Source organism: Calonectris borealis, chromosome 1 (assembly GCF_964195595.1).
Source record: "Calonectris borealis chromosome 1, bCalBor7.hap1.2, whole genome shotgun sequence".
Classification (NCBI taxonomy): Eukaryota; Metazoa; Chordata; class Aves; order Procellariiformes; family Procellariidae; genus Calonectris; species Calonectris borealis.
Window position 1 is genome coordinate 220,133,948 of NC_134312.1, and position 19,884 is coordinate 220,153,831.

Genomic DNA, 19,884 nt, shown 5'->3' on the forward strand with positions numbered 1-19,884 from the left:
CTGCTTGGAGGACCCACGGGGGTGGCGGGGGGCAGCACTCCCCGTGAGCAGGGACCCCTCTCAAGGTTACCCCTCGAGGCTGGGAGACCCCGGACCTGACGCCAGGCACCAGCGGGTTGGTAAGTGACATTTTTTGCATGCGTGTAACATTTAAGATGCGTATAGGAAGCTTACACGATGATCTTTGCATCCCATCCTAACTTTGCGTGGAGTAAATTACTAGAGCGTTGACCACCGATCCACCTGTGCTTATTAAATATTTTAATACCTACATTTACTGATCAGACCTCAATAAACTAATGACCGGATCAGCTCTGGCCGAGTGACCTCTGACTCTTCTCCTGCGACAGTGACGGCGGCTTGGCCGTGCTGACCCTCGAGGCCGGGGGAGCAGGCGCTGCCCCCGTGCTGCCCGAGAGCCTGTGCCAGGGGGGCCGGACCCACCGCCCCCATCGCTGCCACTCAACCCACGTACCGGCCGTCGGAGGCATCGGGGCTCGTGTCCGTTGGGAGCAGGGTCCCCCCCGAGCAAGGGGCCGTGTCAGCCAGTGGGGAGGGGGACAGCAGCTGAACGTGGGGGGACACCCACGGGTGATGGAGGGGCAGGGGGATGGGAGCCGGACGCGCTGGGGGCGCTGGGGCGGGGGACACGGAGGGGCCCTCGGGCTCGCTGGGATGGCGCACAGACGCTGGCAGGAGGAATTGCCGTAGTGGGGGAGTGCGAGCGGGTGAGCAGCATCGCCCCTGGCTGGGGGCGGACATGGACACGGCTGCATATGGCCAGGTACAAGGACTCAGGCACAGGACCAGAGAGAAAGAGCCCCGTGGAGCTGGGCAGGAGCAGCCCCATGGAGCCCAACAGAAGCAGCTCCAGGGGCCAGGCTGGAGCAGCCCCATGGAGATGGACAGTAGCATCTCCCTGGGGCTCAAAAGGAGCAGCCCCATGTAGTCGGACAGGAGGAGCCCAGTGGGGCAGGCAGGAGCATGCCCACACGACGGGACAGGAGCATCCCCGCTGCTCCAGGCCGGAGCACCCCGGCTGCCCACGGGCAGGGCGCGTGGCCGGGCGGCCCCGGGGCCCTGCAGGGCAGGACGAGCTGACCCTCTCGGGCTGGACTGATGGCAAGAATTTCAGTGCTGGAGGTCACAAAGCTGGGCTGGGATTTGAGCTGGAAGGCAGCTTTAAGTAAAACGACAGGTGGTGCTGTGGAAGATGAAGGAAAAGTGTAGCCAGTGTGTTTCGGCCTTAATATTACTCTGAAATTCCAAGCGGCGTGAACTTTCTACTCTTCCAAAGAATCATTTGCTTCCTGTGCCAGCATCTTCTGCCAGGGGCAGGGAAAGGGCCGTGAGCACCGCGGCCAGTGGCCACCAACAGCTCTTCCCATCTGCTCGGGGCATCCACGGTGACCAGGGCCCAGAGGCCACTGGGCTTGCCAGGGGTGCTCCTGGGAGTCACCATGGGCCTTGGGGGGACCAGCCCTCGCCCCAGCCAGCTCTGCCCGGCTCTGGCGCTGCCTGAAGGCCTGGTGGAGACGCCACTGCCGGCCCCACTACTTTGAGACCGAGGAATGATCGGGCATGGAGGGCAAGGAGGCCCCGCGGCAAGAAGGGCTTAAACTGCCTGGAGGACTTCTTTCAGGGTCAGCAGAAGAAAGTAGCTTCTGCATCTCTCTTTCCTCCTGCGTCTCTGCTTCTTCCTGCTGTGTGATCCCCCAGCCCGAAGCAGTCTGGAGCATCCTGTTATGAGAGGATCCAGTCCCGAAAGCAAAATCCGTGTGTCACCTTCCTCCATGTCTTGTTGACTGCAGGGAGTTGGACTTCTTCCTCAAGGTCTGCCTCACCTTGAGATCGGTCTTCTCGCACCCCTTAGCCCGCCTGCCCCACCAAGTAGGACATGCACTGGTACAAGGCACAGCTGCTCTCCTGCGATGCAGTGGCGTGGCCAAAGGATGCCCTCTTCTCTCCCCCTTTCATCTTGCCCCTTTGGCAATGGGATCAGCGCATCCTCTGACAGGAGGATGTCCTCTCCTTCAGTGTCCTTGGCCTCACTCCAGGCAGAGGTCCAAGCCCAAGGGGTACTCCTGACTCAAGAGTCCTTTTTTTCACCTTCACCTCCTCCTGCCTCAAGGAGCTGTCAGAGACTATTTTCTTCTCCGTCCCAGGATGAAGTCTCTCCAGGAAGTCTCATTGTCAGACAATTCTAGGGCTTCTGCCAGGCTCTGCCAGGAAGTGGTGAACGAGCTCCAAGTGCCACCGCAGTCTGTGCCAAGTCCTCCTCTTGGTGACAGACTCGGCAACTGCCTCTCCATCTTCACTTGCCTCTCTTCAGGCCTTTTGTCTGCTAAGAAGGCTGGTTAACGTGCAAACGCCTTGGAAATGCCAGCGGGCTGGGAAGTGAGCTTTGTATCAGCGGCTTTATGTTCAGGTGGAGGCTGACACTGCCCATATGGTCCTCTACAGCAACAAAGCCCACGGGCGGTGTAACCTAGGGCAGGTCCGTTTGCTGCCTGCTTGCATTGCAAAAGTATTAAATGCCTTAGCAGAGGAAAAGCAAAGAGAGGGGTAGAGCGGCAGAGGGAGGGGGGGACTTGGAGAACGAGAGAGGGAGAGGTACAGGGAAGAGAAAAAACGACAGCAGTGAGAGAAAGAGAAGGGTGGGGCAGGAAGGGACCAGGATGCAGAAGAAGGGCGTCACGGCCCCAGGAGTCCAGGACTCGCCGCAGTTCCCGCTCTTGGAGCTGCTGGGAGCATTTGGCAGTTGGGACACGTCTTTCTCTGTCTCCCTCTCTCCCCCGCCCCTTCCTCCTGTGTAGCTCTGGTCACTGGACTGTCATCCCCCTCAGGGAACAGACTGGTGGCTCACAGCTCTTACAGGATGAGGCTTCCCAGCGACAGAGCCTCACACGCGCACACACCTCATGGCCGCACCGCGCTTTTGGTTACACACACAGACCCTGGGTGCACGCTGGGGATCGGATCTGCCGAGGACCACGCTAAGAGAGATCCTTCCCCACCCGTGGAGGCAGGCTGCCTCCTCTCTGCAGCTGGAGGCAGCTGCCGGCCGGACCCCCTTTATTTGACTCTCCAGCTGCTTTACCTTCTTCTGGCCTCTCCAGCTTCAGCTGCGGCAGCTCCTGCCCACAGCCAGTACGCGTCCAGCTGTCCCTTTTCGCCCACGCTGCGAGGAGAATGAGGCCAAAGGCGACCCACACAACCCGGAGGCAGATGCAGTCAACAGCGTCCCTAGAGAGGAACCAACAACCGCGTCTTCAGCGCTGCCTCTGGGAGAGGGAAAGAACAAGCAGCCGTTACCCACAGTGACGACTGCAGCTCTCCTCAGGCAGGAACCCCTCCTTCTGCAGGCGCTGCTGGAGACACCGCTCCTTCCCCGAGCTGATGCTCGCGGCACCTGCATTTAGGGAGAACACGGCACGTCCAAGGGCCAGCTTGCTGCCGTGAGGACAGGGTTTGGGGGCAGTCTGTGGCTACGGGACAGGCTTCAGGGGAGGTGCTGGAGCTGGGGGCAGCTGCAGGGGGTGAGCAGGGCTGCAGGAGTTTCGCCGAGCCGGGGAGGCACCCGGCGCCTTCTCCAGGGGGTGGGAAGGCCTGCAGGTGCCCGCAGGGGTAGAGGCAGCCATCTCCTGCGCCTCTTCCTGCTTCCTCTCCACCAGCACCCAGAAAAAGCCCAGGGAGCAGGACAGAGGGGAATAACGGGAGAGCGAGCCGGGCAGGGGGATGTAGCGAGAAACAACGGGCCAGGCAGTGGTATGGAGACAGAGGGACAAGAAGTTAGGGGGAGGACGGAGGGCAGAGAGAATGAGAGAAAAGGGACAGGGAGCAGGGCAGAGATGGAGAAAGAAACATCAGCGACAGAGAGAGGAGGAGAGTGACAGGACCGAGGCAGAGAGATGGAGAAAGAAAGCAAAAACCAGTGATGGGTAGCAGGCCAGAGGGACAAGGGAAGAGAGGAGGAAGGACAGAGGGATACAGAAAACAGCTGAGGGACAGGGGGCCGGAGAGCGGGATACTGCGAAAGAGAGAGGAACGGGGAGCAGGACGCTGGGATTGAGAGCCAACGAGAGCAACAGAGAGGACGACAGAGAGGTGGAGCACAAGAGAAAACAGGGACGGAGAGCGGGACAGAGACGTGAAGCAATAAATAACAGGGCCAGGGAGCAGGACAGAGGAAGAGAGAGAGAGGGCCGGGTAAGAGAACTGATAATTGGAGAAAGAAAAGGAAGGGAACAGCACGGAGGGTCACAGGGGAAAAGAGGGATGGCAGAATGAGAAAAATGAGACGAGGGAGAAGGACTGAGGAGCAGAGAGAAAACGGTACAGGGAAAAGGACAGAGATGGAGAAAACAAAGCCTGGAGGCAGAACAAAGGGAGAGGTTGACAAGGACCGGGAGCAGGACAAAGGGATGGAGGGGGAGTGACAGACAGCAGGATAGAAGGAGAGAGAGAAAAAGAGCAAGAAGAGCAAGAGAAGGAGAATGACAGAAGGATGTCGGAAGACCGGGGCACGTAAAAGGCGGGGCTGGGGGACACACACATCAGAAGGGTAGAAAGAAAAAGAGAGGGATGGGGAGCAAGATGTGATAGAGAGAGGAGGGAGAGAGGGAGCGGGGTGCAAGGATACAGAAAAGCAGAGGTACAGGGACGAGGACAGAATGACAGAGAGAGAAAAGGGAGGGTGGGGAGCAGGAGAGAAAGATAGAGAACAAAAACTAGCGATGGGCAGAAGAACAGAAGTCCAGAGAATTCAAAAATACTTCTAGGGAGCAGGAGTGAGGACAGAGCCAGACGAAAAAATCAACAGTGAGAAGGACGGGTAACACACAGCGGGGCACTGGGGGGGCGAGAGGGAGGGAACACAGAGCAGGACAGAGGGGGAGAGAGAGAAGGAAAAAAAGAGAGACAGGAAGAAAAGCAGAGTAACCAGGAGAGCAAAAATAGCAGAAAGGGAACTGGACAGAGATGGGCAGCAGGACGGAGAGATGGAAAAAGAAAAAACGGGGACGAGGACAGGGACAGAGGGATAGAGAGGCAAAGAGAAAGACGGGAACCAGGACAGTGGGATATAAACAGAGAGGCACAGGGAGCGGGACACAAGATTACAGAGAGGTTGGTCCAGGGAAGTGGGAAGAATGACAGAGAGAAAAAGAGGGGGTGGGGGAGCAGGTTAGAGACCTGGAGAAAGCAAAAATGCTGCTGGGGAGCAGGACAGGAGGATAGAGCCGAAAGGGATGAAGGGGAAGCAGGGCAGTGGGATGCAGACAGCAAAAATAATGATAGGCAACAGGACAGAGGGACTGACAGAGAAGTAAGGGACGGGGAGCAGGACAGAGGAATGGAAGGAAAAAAAATAGCGAGGAGCAACAGGACCAAGGGATGCAGAGAAAAAGACGGAGGGAAAAGGAAGGAGGGAAAGAGAGAAAAGGATGGGGATAGAGCACGGGACACAGAGAGCAAAAGCAGGACAAGGCACAGGACAGAGGGACTGGGGACGGCGGGACCAGATGCAGATGAAGACAAAGGGACGGAAAATGAAAAAAACCAATGACGGGCTGCTGGAGAGAGACGGAGCAAGAAAAAGTAGGGCCAGAGGAGGGAAGAGAGAAAGGAGAAAAGGGACGGCTGGCTGGGCAGGGGGATGTAACTAGAAACACGGAGACGGGCAGCGGGACAGAGGGATAAAGGCAGAATAACCAGGGAGAGGAAGCAGGACAGATGGACAGTGAGACCAAAAAAGGGGCAGGGAGCAGGACTGAAAGATGGAGAAAGAAGCATTAGGGGCAGGGGGATAGAAAGAGGAAAACACAGGTTGGAGGAAGGACAGAGGGACAGAGAGAGAAAGAGAGTGACAGAACCCAGACAGAGTGGAAGCAAGAAAAAACCAGCGACAAGCAGCAAGCCAGAGGCGGGGGGGCGGGGGGACAGGAGGAAGGAGAGAGGGACAGAGAAAACAAGCGAGGCACAGGGAGCAGGGAAACGGGATACGGAGAAAAGGAGAGGGATGGGGAGAACGACACTGGGACAGAGAGCAAGCAGGAGCAACAGGGAGAATGACAGGGAGATGGAGCCAGAGGAAAAACAGGGACCAAAAGCAGGACAGAGAAATGGAAAAGGAAAATGAGGGACGGGGAGCAGGACAGAGGGGTGGAGAGACAACGAGGGACGCAAGGATAACAACAGAGAAAGAGGGAGGGAGAGAGGGAGGGAGGGAAGGGGAGCAGCGCAGCGGGATGGAGAAAGAAAGAGAGGGATGGGTAGCGGGGCAGAGAGCTGGAGAAAGAAAAGACAGTGACGGGGAGCAGGACAGAGGGCTCGAAAGAGAAAACTAAGGCAAGGGAGAAGACCGAGGAGCAGGGAGAAAGGTCAAAAGAAAAGGTCAGAGAGGTAGAGAAATCAAGAAGAATAGGGACGAGGAGCCCTGCAGAGAGATGGAGCAAGAAAACGTAGGGTCGGTGAGCAGGACAGAGGGATAGAGAGATGGCGGCGGGGGGAGGAGAGGAAGAAACAGAGGGACAAAGATGGTGACAGGGCGCAGGACATACAAACAGAGAGGAAAAAAGGACAGGGAACGGGACAAAGGGATTGAGAAAGAAAGAAAGAAAGGGTCAGGTCTGTACAAAGAGACCAAGAAGGAAAAGAAAACCAGCAATGGGCTAGAGGACAGAGACAGAGGACGGGAAAAAAGGGCCAGGGAGCAGGACAGAATAGGAGAGAAAGGAAAAAAGGGAGAGCCGGCTGGACAGGGAGGTACAGCAAGAAGCGACTGGACAGGCAGCAGGACAGAGAAATAAAGACAGAAAAAACGGGGACAGGAAGCAGGACAGAGGGACAGTGAGAGCAAACAAGGGGCAGGGAGCTGGGCAGAGGTGGAGAAAGAAGCAGGAGGCAGACGGGGCAGAAGGACAGGAAGAGAAAAAAGAAAGGCAGGAAGAAGGGTGGGGGAGAGAGGGGAAAAAGGAGGACAAGGAGCAGGACACAGATTGTCAGAGAAAGACAGGGACAGGGAGCAAGACAAGGTGATACAGAGAGAGAAAAGAGGGACAGGGAGGCAGGACAAAGTGGAAGGCAGGCAAAAATAAGAGACAGGGAGCGGGACAGAGACGGAGGGGAAAAAGCCTACGATGGGCAGCAGGAGAGAGAGATGGAGAAGGACAAAACAGCAGCGGGCTGCAGGACAGAAATGGAGTGAGAAAGAACAGTGACAGGGAGCAGGACAGGGTGACAGAGAAGAAAAAAACCAAAGAGGGAACAGGGCAGAGAAACGGGGGGAAAGGCAAGGAGAAGGACAGAAAAACAGCGTGGGGGGGATAGAAAGCAGGACAGAGAGATGGAACAAGAAAGGAAAAAAGGATGGGAGGCAGAGCAAGGGGAAACAGAAACAAGGACAGGGAGCAGGGCAAAGGGATGGAAGAGGGAAACATAGTGATGGGCTGCAGGACAGAGGTGGGGAATTAAAAAATAGACACAGGGAGCACGACGGAATGACAGAGAGAGAAAAAAGGGACAGAGAGCAGGACAGCACTAGAGGGAAAAACCAACCGTGATGAGCAGTGGGAGAGAGATGGAGAAGGAAAAAAATACTGAGGAAGAGAGGAAGGCAAAAAAGGGACAGCTAGCTGGACAGGGGGATACAGTTAGAAAGGATGGGAGAAGGAATGGGACAGAGACAGAAAGACAGAAAAGAGAGCGAGAGGAAGCAGGGCGGAGGGACAGCAAGGAAAAAACGGGGCAGGGATCTGCACAGAGATGGAGAAAAAAGCAGCAGGGACAGAGGAGAAGAGACGGAAAGAGCAACAGGGAGCAGGGCAGAAAAAGAAAAATCAGGGCAGCAGCATGATGGAGATGGAGAAGAAAATCTGGGATGGTCACCAGGACAGGGAGGAATATGAATACGGGCAGGGAGCGTGACAAAGGGATATAGCAAGAAACAAGAGGACAGACAGCAAGACAGAGAGACAGACAAGAAGAATAATAATGAGAGAGAGAGACAGAGACCGTGAGAAGCACAGGGGGGCGGAGGAAAAAAGAGAGGTATTAGGAGCCCTGCAGAGAGACGGAGAACGAAAAAAGCAGGAAAAAGGGGGCAGGGAGCAGCACAGAGGGTCAGAGAGAGCAAGAGATGAACGGGAAGAAGGACGGGACGGTGAGACACAGAATGAAAAAACCAGCAACAGCGAGCGAAGCAAAGGCAGAGAGAGAGAAAGAGACGGGGGGAGAGAGGGGAAGGCAGGGGCACGGCGCGGCACGTGCAGGCGCAGGGGGGCAGAGAACGTGAGGGAAGGAGCCAGAGAAATTGAGGGGGGAAAAGACGGGTGCAGCTCAGGACAAGAGATGGAACAGGGAGACACGGCGATGGGCTGCAGGACAGAGACCGAGAAGGGAAAAGAAGAGGGGGAGGGAGCCGGGCACAAGAGTAGAGAGGAGCGGTACGGGGGCGGGAAATACAAAATCCCGCAAGGGCCTGGAAAAGCGAGGGGGACGGCGGAGGGGCAGGGAGGGCCCAGGACGCACCAGAGGGCAGACGGGCCCCGCGGGCCCGGGACTCGCCCCCACCGCAGCTCCCGCTCCCGGCGCTGCCAGCAGGCTTCGACAGCCTTTGACTCCAGCCGCTTCTTTCTCCCCCTCTCCCCCTTCCGCCGCGGTAACTCCAGCCGCTCGGCCGCCTCCACCGGAGCACACACGGGGCGGTCTCACAGCTCTGCCGAGACGAGGCTTCCCGGAGCAGGAGCCTCGCTCGCTCCTGCACTGCGCGGCCGCACCGCGCTGCCGGGGGCGCGCACAGGCCCTGCGGTCCGTGCTGGCAGCCTGGCCCGCTGCGGGCTACGAAGAGGGAGCCTTCCTCGCCCGGGGAGGCAGGCTGGCTCTGCCTGCAGCAGGAGGCAGCTGCCGGCCGGAGGGCGTTGCATCGCCTCTCCTTTACCCTTCGCTCCAGCTGCAGCCGCGGCAGCTCCTGCCCACAGCAGCACCACCGCTGCTCAAGGAGCAGCTGGAAGCCCGCAGGAAACCACACGACACCGGCCACAAAACTACGCGGGCGCCGCGGCGGCAGCAAGGACTCCGCCGCGCCGGGCGCGCCCGAGAGCCATGCGGCCGCCCGGCAGCCGAGTCCGCAACAACGACACCTCCCGCCAGGCCCGGGCCAACGCAGCCGGGCCGCCCGGCAGCCGGGTGCCGGAAGACTGCACTTCCCGGCGTGCTCCGGGGAGCCAGCATGGCGACCGGCGGCTCGGCTACACCTCCCGCCAGGCACGGGCCGCCACGGCGCGGCCCCTCCGCCCGGCTCCCGGCGGCCCGCGGCGCCCCTGTGCGGGGCCGGCGCTGCAGCTCCGCGCTTTGCGCGCCCAGCGCCCGCCGGCGCCGCGCGCGGGAGGGGGCCGCGGCGCTTCCTTACCGGGAGGCAGCGACGGGCGCGGCGGAACCAGCGCGCAGGCACCGCGGGGCGGCGCTGCGGCTACGGGCGGGCGGCGGCGCGGAGCGGGGCGGCGCCACCGCGCATGCGCGGCTCCCGAGCCGCAGTCCCGGGCGGAGGCCGCCGCGGAGCGGTTTTTTAACCGTTGGGCGGTTGGGGGCTGCGCGGCGCTCAGAGCTCGGCCCTGACGGGCCCGGGCAGCTGCTCTGAGTGCGAGCGCCCTCCCCCGCACGGCCTCCGCTCTCTCGCCACCCCCGACGGCTCTTTTGTCCGGGGGGAAAGGGGCGGTGTTCCGGCCCCGGCTGGAGCGCACCCTTCCTGGAGGTGGCCGCCAGAGGCAGGTGGAGGCCTGCACACCTCCGGCACCGTCCTCCGGGGCTTCTGCTGGGCCAGAGCCACGGGCGTGTGTGCGAGGCCCAGCGTGGGCAGGGGCTGGCTTCTGCTGCTTTCCCCCGAGAGGGAGAGCTCTGCCCCGTGCGGGTTTCACGCTGAGAGGTGACTGCTTGTCCCTTGCTGCAGGGCAACAAGCCGTGGATCTCCCTGCCCCATGGAAAGGGCATCCGCCCCACCATGGCTGAAGAGAGAGACAAGGGACCGGCGGCCAAGCAGAGCAGCGGGTGAACTCCGGCTCGGGCCGGCAGTGGCCCTTTCAGTACAGGAACTGAACGGTTGCGTCACTGCTGGGGAGCATCCCAGGCTGGGGGGAGCCGTGCCGGGCCAGTGCGAAGCCACGCTCTGCTCTCCGGAAGGGCCTGCTGACCTGGGGAGACTGCTGGCCATCTGCGCAACTGCCAGAGCCATCCTCCAGAAGGGCTTCCTCTGCGCCGCTGGGCCCAGGGGAGGCCGTGCCTGGGCACCCGGTGCGGGCTGGGGCTGCCGGGGCGCAGGCAGACACGGGCAGGATGGAGGCGCCGGCTGGTCGGGAGCTGGAGCGCCGGAGGCTCGGGCAGAGGCCGAGGGCGCGGGCTGTGCTCGGCCCGGAGAAGAGGGAGCACAGGGGCTCTGCAGCTCTGCCTGCCGTAATGGGCTTTGCCTGCACCCGTCTTCCTGCTGAGATGGACCAGACACAGACGAACACTGGGGGAAACGCGTCCTCTTTTATTGGCCTCAGGAAGCGTCCACGGCCGAGTCGGGGCTGGCAGCACGATGTCGTCAGGGCAGCTGAACGCCTGGGACTCCGTCCATGAACCATCCCTCGCGTGCCTCCACGTGCCGCTCCCTCTGGACGCTGCGGAGGCTGAGGGGCAGCTGCTGTCTGCGGGGACGCGCCTGGCGCTGGCAGCGGGGCGCTGCTACTCTTGCTGTCCCGCGATGCAGGTACAGCGGAAAGCCCTGCGCAGAGCCCTGAGGGCCCTCCTGAAGAGGGAGGGCCGTCGCCGTTGAGCCGGGAGGTGCGGGAGGGCGGCGATGCCTGTGGGGGAAGGAGAGCTGTAGGCGAGGGGCTGGGTAGGTGACGGGCACGCTCCTGCCTGCCCCCCACCACCGAGGGCTTTCCCCAGGGAGGGGTGGCCGGGGCACAGCCAGCCCCCGTGCGTGCAGTGCTGCCCGCCTGGCCTGGGTGTCGCTCACCGGGATGGCCGGGCCAGGCCTGCGCTTGCCGGGGCGGTGCTTGTCTCGGGGACGTACCTGGGTCATCCTCGGGCATGTCCCTGCAGCCGGAGGAGGGCTGTGCGTCTCCTCTGTGCTCGGGGGCCACCTGCATGGGGAGAGCAAGAGCACAGGCATGGGATGGAGGGGATGTCAGCGCGATGACACGGAGAGCACCAGGCATCTCCCTGCCGCACACACCCTGGGCGCTGCGCCTGCCCCCGGCGCCTCGGGACGCCCGGTGCTGGCCATGCGCGCCTGGCTCACCTGGTGCTGAAGGTCCCGAGCCAAGGGAGAAGCCGCTGCGTCTCCTTCGCTGTCCGCTGCTGGGGCACGGTGGGGTGTGCCAGCATCTGCCGGAGGGTTTTCAAGCACTGGAGAAGCCCCTTCTTCCTCGTGCACTGCCGAGGAGACGGTGGCTGCGCTGGCCTCTCCTCGACGGTCTCCAGACATGGGAGAAGCCATGCTTTCTCCATCCTCGCCTGCCGCTGGGACGAGAGGGGCTGGGCTGGCCTCTCCCTGAGGCTCTCCAGCCAAGGGAGACTGGGTGTCCTGAGGTGCTGCAGGTGTTCCTGCTGCTGTCGCCGCATGCGTGCTTTGGGTCAGGTCCTGTTCTGCCAGCTGCTGGCGGGGTCCCTGGGTCACAGCCACAGCCCTGCGCACGACCTCTCTCACAATGCACCAGGCTGCGTCCTCCAGAGCCGCGGCGCTGGCTGTGGGGCTGTGCGGGGCAGGTGCCTGGCTCTCCGCCTGCGCCGCTGTGGCCTGCTCGGCGAAGGCAGGAGAAGCCGGTGCCTTTGCCTCCTCTTGTGCCGCGGGAGCCAGAGGCGCGCGGTGCCCCTCTTCCTCAGGGGCTCCGGCCAGGCCAGAAGCTGCCGGCCCGGCGTCCAGGAGCCCCGCCGGGGCAGGAGACGCGCTCTGCAGGCCGCCGGCTGCCTCTCCTGCTGCCTCTGGGCCCGCGCTGCTGGGCCAGCCGGGCCCCTCCTGGGCACCAGCGTGAGGGTCCTGGAAGAGCTCCGGGACCGAGGCGTTGACCCAGATGTCGGAGATGGTGACGTCTTCCCCTTGGGACAGCTCTTTGTCGCTGTCTTCTTCCAACTCTTCCTCCTTGGCCAAGGCCCCTGGGTCCTCCTATAAAACATTAACAACAAAAGGAGAGCTAAAGAGAATCTCCGTCCTGTATGGGACACGGGGGGAAAGGTAGTGACAAAGGAGGAGGAAAAGGCTGAGGTACTTAATGCCGTCTTTGCCTCGGTCTTTAATAGTAAGACCAACTGCTCTCGGGGTACCCAGCCCGCTGAGCTGGAAGACAGGGACGCAGAGCAGAACGAAGCCCCCATAATCCAAGGGGAAATGGTTGGTGACCTGCTACACCACTTGGACACACACAAGTCTATGGGGCAGGATGGGATCCACCCAAGGGTACTGAGGGAGCTGGCGGGAGTGCTCACCGAGCCACTTGCCGTCATTTCTCGGCAGTCCTGGCTAAGCGGGGAGGTCCCGGTTGACTGGAGGTTACCAAATGTGACACCCATCTACCAGAAGGGCCGGAAGGAGGATCGGGGAACTACAGCCCTCTCAGTCTGACCTCGGGGTGCCGGGGAAGGTTGTGGAGCAGATCATCTTGAGTGCCATCACGCGGCACGTACGGGACAAGCAGGGGATCAGGCCCAGTCAGCATGGTGGTGCTTGGGGCCATGGTTTAGTGGTGGACTTGGCAGTGCTAGGTTAACAGTTGGACTTGATGGTCTTAAAGGTCTTTCCCAACCTAAGCGATTCTCTGATTCTATGGTTCTATCTGAGAGGAGAGAGGGGGATTTGTCAAGGTAGCCGGGCTCCCACCGGCAAATGCCTGCCGGGGACCTGCCAGCAGCGGCTGCTGGGACAGGGATGCGGGAGGAGATGGGGCTGCAGCTGTGCGGCGCAGGGGCTGGCCCCAGGCAGAGGGAGGCTCATCCCCCGGTCCCGTCCCGTCCCTCGCCATCCCATTCCGTCCTTGGCACTCACCTGCCTGGCTCCAACGTTGAGCCGCCATGACCGCGTCAGGTAGAAACGCTGCTCCTTGCCCTCCTCCCGGCCGTCCTGCTGCTGCTGCAGGGTGGCTTTCCTGGGCTGGGCCAGGCTGCGCCCGGTGCGGGCCAGGCAGCTGCTCTCCAGCTCCTCCAGAGACTCCATCTGGACGGACAGTGCCACGTCCCGCTGGCTGGCTGCCCGGCTCCCGGTGGAAACCCTGCCCAGGGCCTCAGCCACAATGCACCGGGCTGCGTCCTCCAGAGCCGCGGCGCTGGCTGTGGGGCTGTGCGGGGCAGGTGCCTGGCTCTCCGCCTGCGCCGCTGTGGCCTGCTCGGCGAAGGCAGGAGAAGCCGGTGCCTTTGCCTCCTCTTGTGCCGCGGGAGCCAGAGGCGCGCGGTGCCCCTCTTCCTCAGGGGCTCCGGCCAGGCCAGAAGCTGCCGGCCCGGCGTCCAGGAGCCCCGCCGGGGCAGGAGACGCGCTCTGCAGGCCGCCGGCTGCCTCTCCTGCTGCCTCTGGGCCCGCGCTGCTGGGCCAGCCGGGCCCCTCCTGGGCACCAGCGTGAGGGTCCTGGAAGAGCTCCGGGACCGAGGCGTTGACCCAGATGTCGGAGATGGTGACGTCTTCCCCTTGGGACAGCTCTTTGTTGCTGTCTTCTTCCAACTCTTCCTCCTTGGCTAAGGCCCCTGGCTCCTCCTATAAAACATTAACAACAAAAGGAGAGCTAAAGAGAATCTCCGTCCTGTATGGGACACGGGGGAAAGGTAGTGACAAAGGAGGAGGAAAAGGCTGAGGTACTTAATGCCGTCTTTGCCTCGGTCTTTAATAGTAAGACCAACTGCTCTCGGGGTACCCAGCCCGCTGAGCTGGAAGACAGGGACGTGGAGCAGAATGAAGCCCCCATAATCCAAGGGGAAATGGTTGGTGACCTGCTACACCACTTGGACACACACAAGTCTATGGGGCAGGATGGGATCCACCCAAGGGTACTGAGGGAGCTGGCGGGAGTGCTCACCGAGCCACTTGCCGTCATTTCTCGGCAGTCCTGGCTAAGCGGGGAGGTCCCGCTTGACTGGAGGTTACCAAATGTGACACCCATCTACCAGAAGGGCCGGAAGGAGGATCAGGGAACTACAGGCCTCTCAGTCTGACCTCGGGGTGCCGGGGAAGGTTGTGGAGCCGTTCATCTTGAGTGCCATCACGCGGCACGTACGGGGCAACCAGGGGATCAGGCCCAGTCAGCATGGTGGTGCTTGGGGCCATGGTTTAGTGGTGGACTTGGCAGTGCTAGGTTAACAGTTGGACTTGATGGTCTTAAAGGTCTTTCCCAACCTAAGCGATTCTCTGATTCTATGGTTCTATCTGAGAGGAGAGAGGGGGATTTGTCAAGGTAGCCGGGCTCCCACCGGCAAATGCCTGCCGGGGACCTGCCAGCAGCGGCTGCTGGGACAGGGATGCGGGAGGAGATGGGGCTGCAGCTGTGCGGCGCAGGGGCTGGCCCCAGGCAGAGGGAGGCTCATCCCCCGGTCCCGTCCCGTCCCTCGCCACCCCATTCCGTCCTTGGCACTCACCTGCCTGGCTCCAACGTTGAGCCGCCATGACCGCGTCAGGGAGAAACGCTGCTCCTTGCCCTCCTCCCGGCCGTCCTGCTGCTGCTGCAGGGTGGCTTTCCTGGGCTGGGCCAGGCTGCGCCCGGTGCGGGCCAGGCAGCTGCTCTCCAGCTCCTCCACAGGCTCCAACTGGACGGACAGTGCCACGTCCCGCTGTGCCACCGGCCGCTGGCTGGCTGCCCGGCTCCTGGTGGAAACCCTGCCCAGGGCCTCAGCCACAATGCACCGGGCTGCGTCCTCCAGAGCCGCGGCGCTGGCTGTGGGGCTGTGCGGGGCAGGAGCGTGGCGCTCTGCCCGCGTTGCTGTGGCCTGCTCGGCGAAGGCAGGAGAAGCCGGTGCCTTTGCCTCATTTATTCTTGCCCTCATCACCACAGCCTTGCCCTGTGCCCGGTCCCGCTGTGCCGTCGGCTGCTGGCCGGGTCCCCGGCTCCCAGTCAAAACCTTGTCCAGGGCCTCACTCACGAGGCATCGGGCTGTGTCCTTCACAGCTGCAGCACAGGCTGCAGGCTTGTGCGGGGCCGGCGTCCATCTTTTCACCCTCAGGGCTGTGCCCTGGTCACCGCGGATGCCCCCAGCAGACGGCACAAGCTGTCGGTGGCCGCTGGCTGCGGTGCTGATGGTCCTTTCCCTGCCCCTGGCAGAAGATGCGGGGGGTGGTGCTGGCACAAAAACCAGCTTGCCGCAGGTTCTGGCAGCTCCTGGTGGCCAAGCTGCGGGTGCGTGCGCGGGTGCCGCTGCCTGCCTGGGGAGAGGCGGCAAGGCTGGCAGACGGGCCGTCTCCTCCCGCGTCGTCACCCTGCTGCAGGGCAGTGCCACCCTGCGCGCCAGGCTGTCCGTCTGCAAGAGAGGCCGAGGAGAGAGGCGGCGTGACTGTGGCCCAGCACCCCGGCTGGAGGAGCTCCTGCGGCCGGGCTGCCCTGCCAGCCCCAGGGCAGCGCTCGGCCCCGCAGGCGGCTGCCAGCCCGCTCCCAGAGCCGGCTGGGAAGAGGGCTGGTCCCCCCGCGGCCCACGGCGACTCCCGGGAGCACTCCCGGCACGCCCGGGCTGCCTGCCGGGCACAGCACGGGGGGCTCAGCTTGCCACGGGGGCCGTGCACGCCTGTCCCCTCCTGCACCTCCCGCCTGCCCGTCGGCAGCTCCTGGGCTCGGGAAGATGTTCAGCCCCGTCTCCCTCGGGCTCCCTACCTGTGCGCGGCGGCTCCCGGCGGTCTGCGAGCTCTCCGGGCAGGGGAGCCGTGGCAGCCTGTCCCCATGGAGGGACGAGGCCCGGCTCTGGCTGCCCTGCGGCGCTGCCTGTAGCTGCCTGCGGCCCACCTGCAGGCAGGAGGAGGAGGAGGAGGCGCGGGATGGAGGCGGCTGCCCTGGCACCGCGGCCCCCACAGTGCCGGCAAGCCCGGCCCCGGCACCAAGGCAGCTCCGTGCGGCCCCGTCCCACCCCCGGCCTCTCCGTCCTGCCCCGTCCCTCACCTGGCGCCTCTTCTGCAGGCTCGGCAGCCCGTGGGCGGGCTGGGCGTGCTCCTTCGCCTCCTCATCCATGGGCATCTTCGGCATTACCTGCCGCCGACCTGCCATGGGCACCCAGGGGAGATGCTGCCTCCTGAGGGAGGTGCTCTCCTGGGAGTGGGCACCCCAGGGCTCTCGCGCCTTAAATACCCCCACTGGCACCGCGGGGACCCCCGTCACAATGGCCTCTGGGCACGGTGAGGGCCCCCATCACAAAGCCCTGGCGGTCGCTGTGGAGATGCCCACGCCAGAGTTTTTGGTCCGTTGTTTCGAATCCGGTTTAGCAATTGGCTCAGGTCATCCTGTTGTAACAGTTTTCGGACTAATGTAAGATTCATTCCAATGGGGGTAGGTGGTGAATCTTGGTAACGTGTATAGCTTGACTGTAGCGATGATGGGTTGTACCAGGAGCTGAATAGTTGAAGTAGCGTCCCATAATCTTAGCAAAATTACAAATGCAGATATTTGAGTGGTTAGAAGTCTCCACAGCGGTGGTGTCTGTAAATGTAGAATCACAAGGAGTTCTCATGCAAACACGTCCATTTCCACCATATATAAGCACAGTTTCAGGGGTTTCATCAGGATGTATTTCAAAATGACAAACATTTTGTCTAGTATCAAGGCAAATGTCTTGGGCCTTAATGGTATTGCCTTCATCCGGTTGTTAAATCCCTGTTGTTCCCGTAGAATACATGCATCAACACCAATAGTTTGCCATTTGTTCCCTTTCTTTGTTTTTGGGCCCATACTCCATACTGTGGGTAAATTTCAGGCTTTTTGTGGGTAGATCCCTTGACTGCACGGTGCCCTACCGTTATTTCTTCCCCTGGTGTGGCTCGAAGTGATAGTATTTGAAGAATGTTATTGTAATTGTGAGATACCTTCATTTCCTTCTGGTGTAGTGTCTCCCACCTCCACCCATCTTTCGGATATGCCTCGTTCCCACGTGTAACTGAAATAGCAAGGTTCAGGTTTGTCTTATCTGTCGGTAGGGTTCCCACACTTCCAGCATCATTTAGTAGGTCTTTTTGGTCTGTCCGGGCCACTTTGGAAGAGGTTACAATAAGCACCATGCTCTGCAAAACCCCATTCTGCTGTACTAGGATCATGGGTGTGTACTGGTCCTAGTGATTGATCCGCTTTTAATTGCTGTCTTGGAGTTCTGACGAGCTCTTCATGTTCTGAATTCCATTCCCATGATTTTCCTTTTCCTCAAAGTGAATATAGTGAGCGAGCACTGGTAGAAAATCCAGGTACAGGTTTTCTCCAACATCCTAAACCAACGCCAGGTTCGGCTTCTCAAAACATCAAAACCTAAGATATTTTCATTGTGATCTTTAATTGCAAAGCGAGCAGATGAGAGACGCTTCTGGCCCAGGAGCCGTAAATTAACTTTTGCAGCTTGGCACATAACACTTGCTCCGTTCACTCCAGTGATTTTAAGTCTTTGCCGTCCAGGTCGTACACCCAGCTTCTCGGCATCTTGTTGTGTTGGTGTGGAAATTGGTGCTCCCGTATCGATTAGAAATTTTACCAATTGTTGTCGAGGACCAACCGGAATTAAAATATACTTTGCTTTAATGATGGGTCTAGCCTCATATTCAGAGGAATCTGAGGGGAACAAGGGGTCATCATTGCCCTCATCAAAGTCATCAGGATCACTGCAGATACCACCATCCCATTCCTCAGGGGACACAATTAATTTCCTAAGTGTACAATGTCAGGGGGATTGGGAGCCCGCAGAAGCACTACCTCGACCTTTTCTTCCAACTTTTGTGATTTCTCCTTTTCTTCCGGTAGCTTTTTGCAGCTGCTCGATTTTCAAGGACAGTATTAATTCAGCTTCCTTTCTGCCTTCTACTTCTTCTTGCAGGTCTTGCTCCCTTCTATTGTTATTCTTCCTATACTGATGAGCAGCTTCTGAACAGGTGCCTAACATTTTGCAAGTAATTCCTTTTCCATCTTTTATATAGCCCCTAGCTACTTTTAGTTGTTCTTCCACAGCTTCCCAATGATGCCCATTATTACGAGCCCATTCTTCTGAGAATTTGGGACTTGGATTTATTCCATGGTTTTTTAAGTAATCAGTGATACTTGCCATCCTGCCGACTACGCCGATTTGTCGCGAATGAGTGGTTTAGAGGCCGCTTAAAGAATCACCATCCAAGGTATTGGCAGAAAGTGATTTTAACAGAGATTTACAAAGGTGCGACCTAACAGCATTCGAGGGCAAGGTTCACTCTGTTACTTATGTCCTGGCTCCGGCTGGGACAGAGTGAACTTCCTTCCCGGTAGCGTGGGGGGTGTGCTGTGTTTTGGGTTTGCTGTGAGAGGGGCGTTGATGGCCCATTGATGTTTTGGTTGTTGCTGGGCGGTGCTTGCACCGGGGACGTTTTGGGTTTTTTTCCGGCCTCCCATGCCCTGCCACGTGCAGGGGAAGCTGTGGGGGGGAGCATAGCCGGGGTGGTTGGCCCAGCTGGCCAATGGGGTATTCTATACCATGTGACGTCATGCTCAGTATAAAAAACAGGGGGTGGGGGAGGGTGGGGGGGTGGGGGGGTGTTCGCGCCCGTTCGTGACACGCGGTCAGCGGTCGGTGAGCAGTTGCATTGTGCATTGCCTGCTTTGTATATTCTGCTATTGTTGTTGTTATCATTGTTGTTATTATTGTTCTACTTTGTTTTATTCCAGTTATTAAACTGTTTTTATCTCAACCCACGAGTTTTCCTACTTGTGCCCTCCCGATTCTCTCCCCCATCCCACCGGAGCAGGGGGGTGAGCGAGCGGCTGCGGGGGGTTTAGCTGCTGGCTGGGGTTAAACCACGACAACTTATTACACAGATGAAACATATAAAGGAAAATCAGCTAAGGGTTTATATCTTAGGGACTATATGTGTTTAGCAGCACTTAATCATCAACTACTCATTAACAAACTTGAGTAGCACTTAACCATTAACTAATTCAGTATTTACGAAATAAGTGTTAGTAGAGGCTACTATAATCACAACTTTTACAGATTACGCTTACTATTAGTCCACACACCCAGACAGACAGGGGGGAAAAAAAAAAGTACAGAAGGTATACCTGTTAAAAATTCCCCTCGATTTCAGTGAAGAAATACTCACGTCGAATGTCTGGGCATTTCTTTCTCAACGGGCGAAGGGCTGAGCTTCGAGGAGAGAAGGGGTTCAGCCCAGGTCCCGTCGTCGGCGACGCTCCTCCGAACATCGCAGAGCAGAGAGGTGGCGAGCTCCGAGAGGCTCCCACTCCGAGGGAGATGCTGGGCGCAGCCGCTGCGGTCCCGGCGAGCTCCAAGGCCTCCCTTAGGACCAGCGGTTAGAGGTTCGCAAGGTGGTTGGCTGTAGCCTGCCGTGAATTGCCCCCCGGGCCGCAGTCCCAGGTGGTGATTGCTAAAAATTCTGCAGGTTTCGGTGTTGTTCTGCTGGGCACCTGGGCCGGGCAGCGGGAGCACGTTCCCAGCCTCAGCCACGCAGAGTTTCTGACCCGCTCAAGGAGGGCTCAGCCGCCGGGCGCGGTACAGCAAGGCCGGGGGTTCAGGGGAATTTCTGAGATCAACGAGCGGCCCAGGAGCGCGGGGGGAACGCACCACCACGCACGGGGCCAAGGCAGCAGCTGGTGGCACCGGGGGAGGCAGCCCGCAGACAGGCCCCCGGCCTCACTGCTGAGCAGAAGGGAACCCCAAAACCTCCTCACGGCGGTGCAGGATCCCACCAAACCGGCTGGGTAC

At 60.1% G+C, this 19,884-nt stretch overlaps 1 protein-coding gene and 1 long non-coding RNA gene across 2 annotated transcripts; both read right to left on the reverse strand.

Annotated features, from left to right (window-relative positions):
• Nucleotides 1–10,493: 10,493 nt before the first annotated feature.
• LOC142080248 (uncharacterized) lies at nt 10,494–14,057 on the reverse strand. The gene is made up of 6 exons (XM_075145377.1): nt 14,040–14,057; nt 13,613–13,720; nt 13,022–13,105; nt 11,282–12,145; nt 11,054–11,123; nt 10,494–10,838 (listed from the first exon to the last, which is right to left on the reverse strand). The coding sequence occupies exons 1-6, from the start codon at nt 14,055–14,057 to the stop codon at nt 10,720–10,722; spliced, it is 1,263 nt and encodes a 420-aa protein (XP_075001478.1). The 3' UTR covers nt 10,494–10,719.
• Nucleotides 14,058–14,900: 843 nt separating this feature from the next.
• LOC142078005 (uncharacterized) lies at nt 14,901–19,641 on the reverse strand. Its single transcript, XR_012672105.1, has 3 exons — nt 19,221–19,641; nt 16,101–16,575; nt 14,901–15,947 (listed from the first exon to the last, which is right to left on the reverse strand). It is a non-coding gene; the product is annotated as an uncharacterized LOC142078005 (long non-coding RNA).
• Between the last annotated feature and the right edge of the window lie 243 nt (nt 19,642–19,884).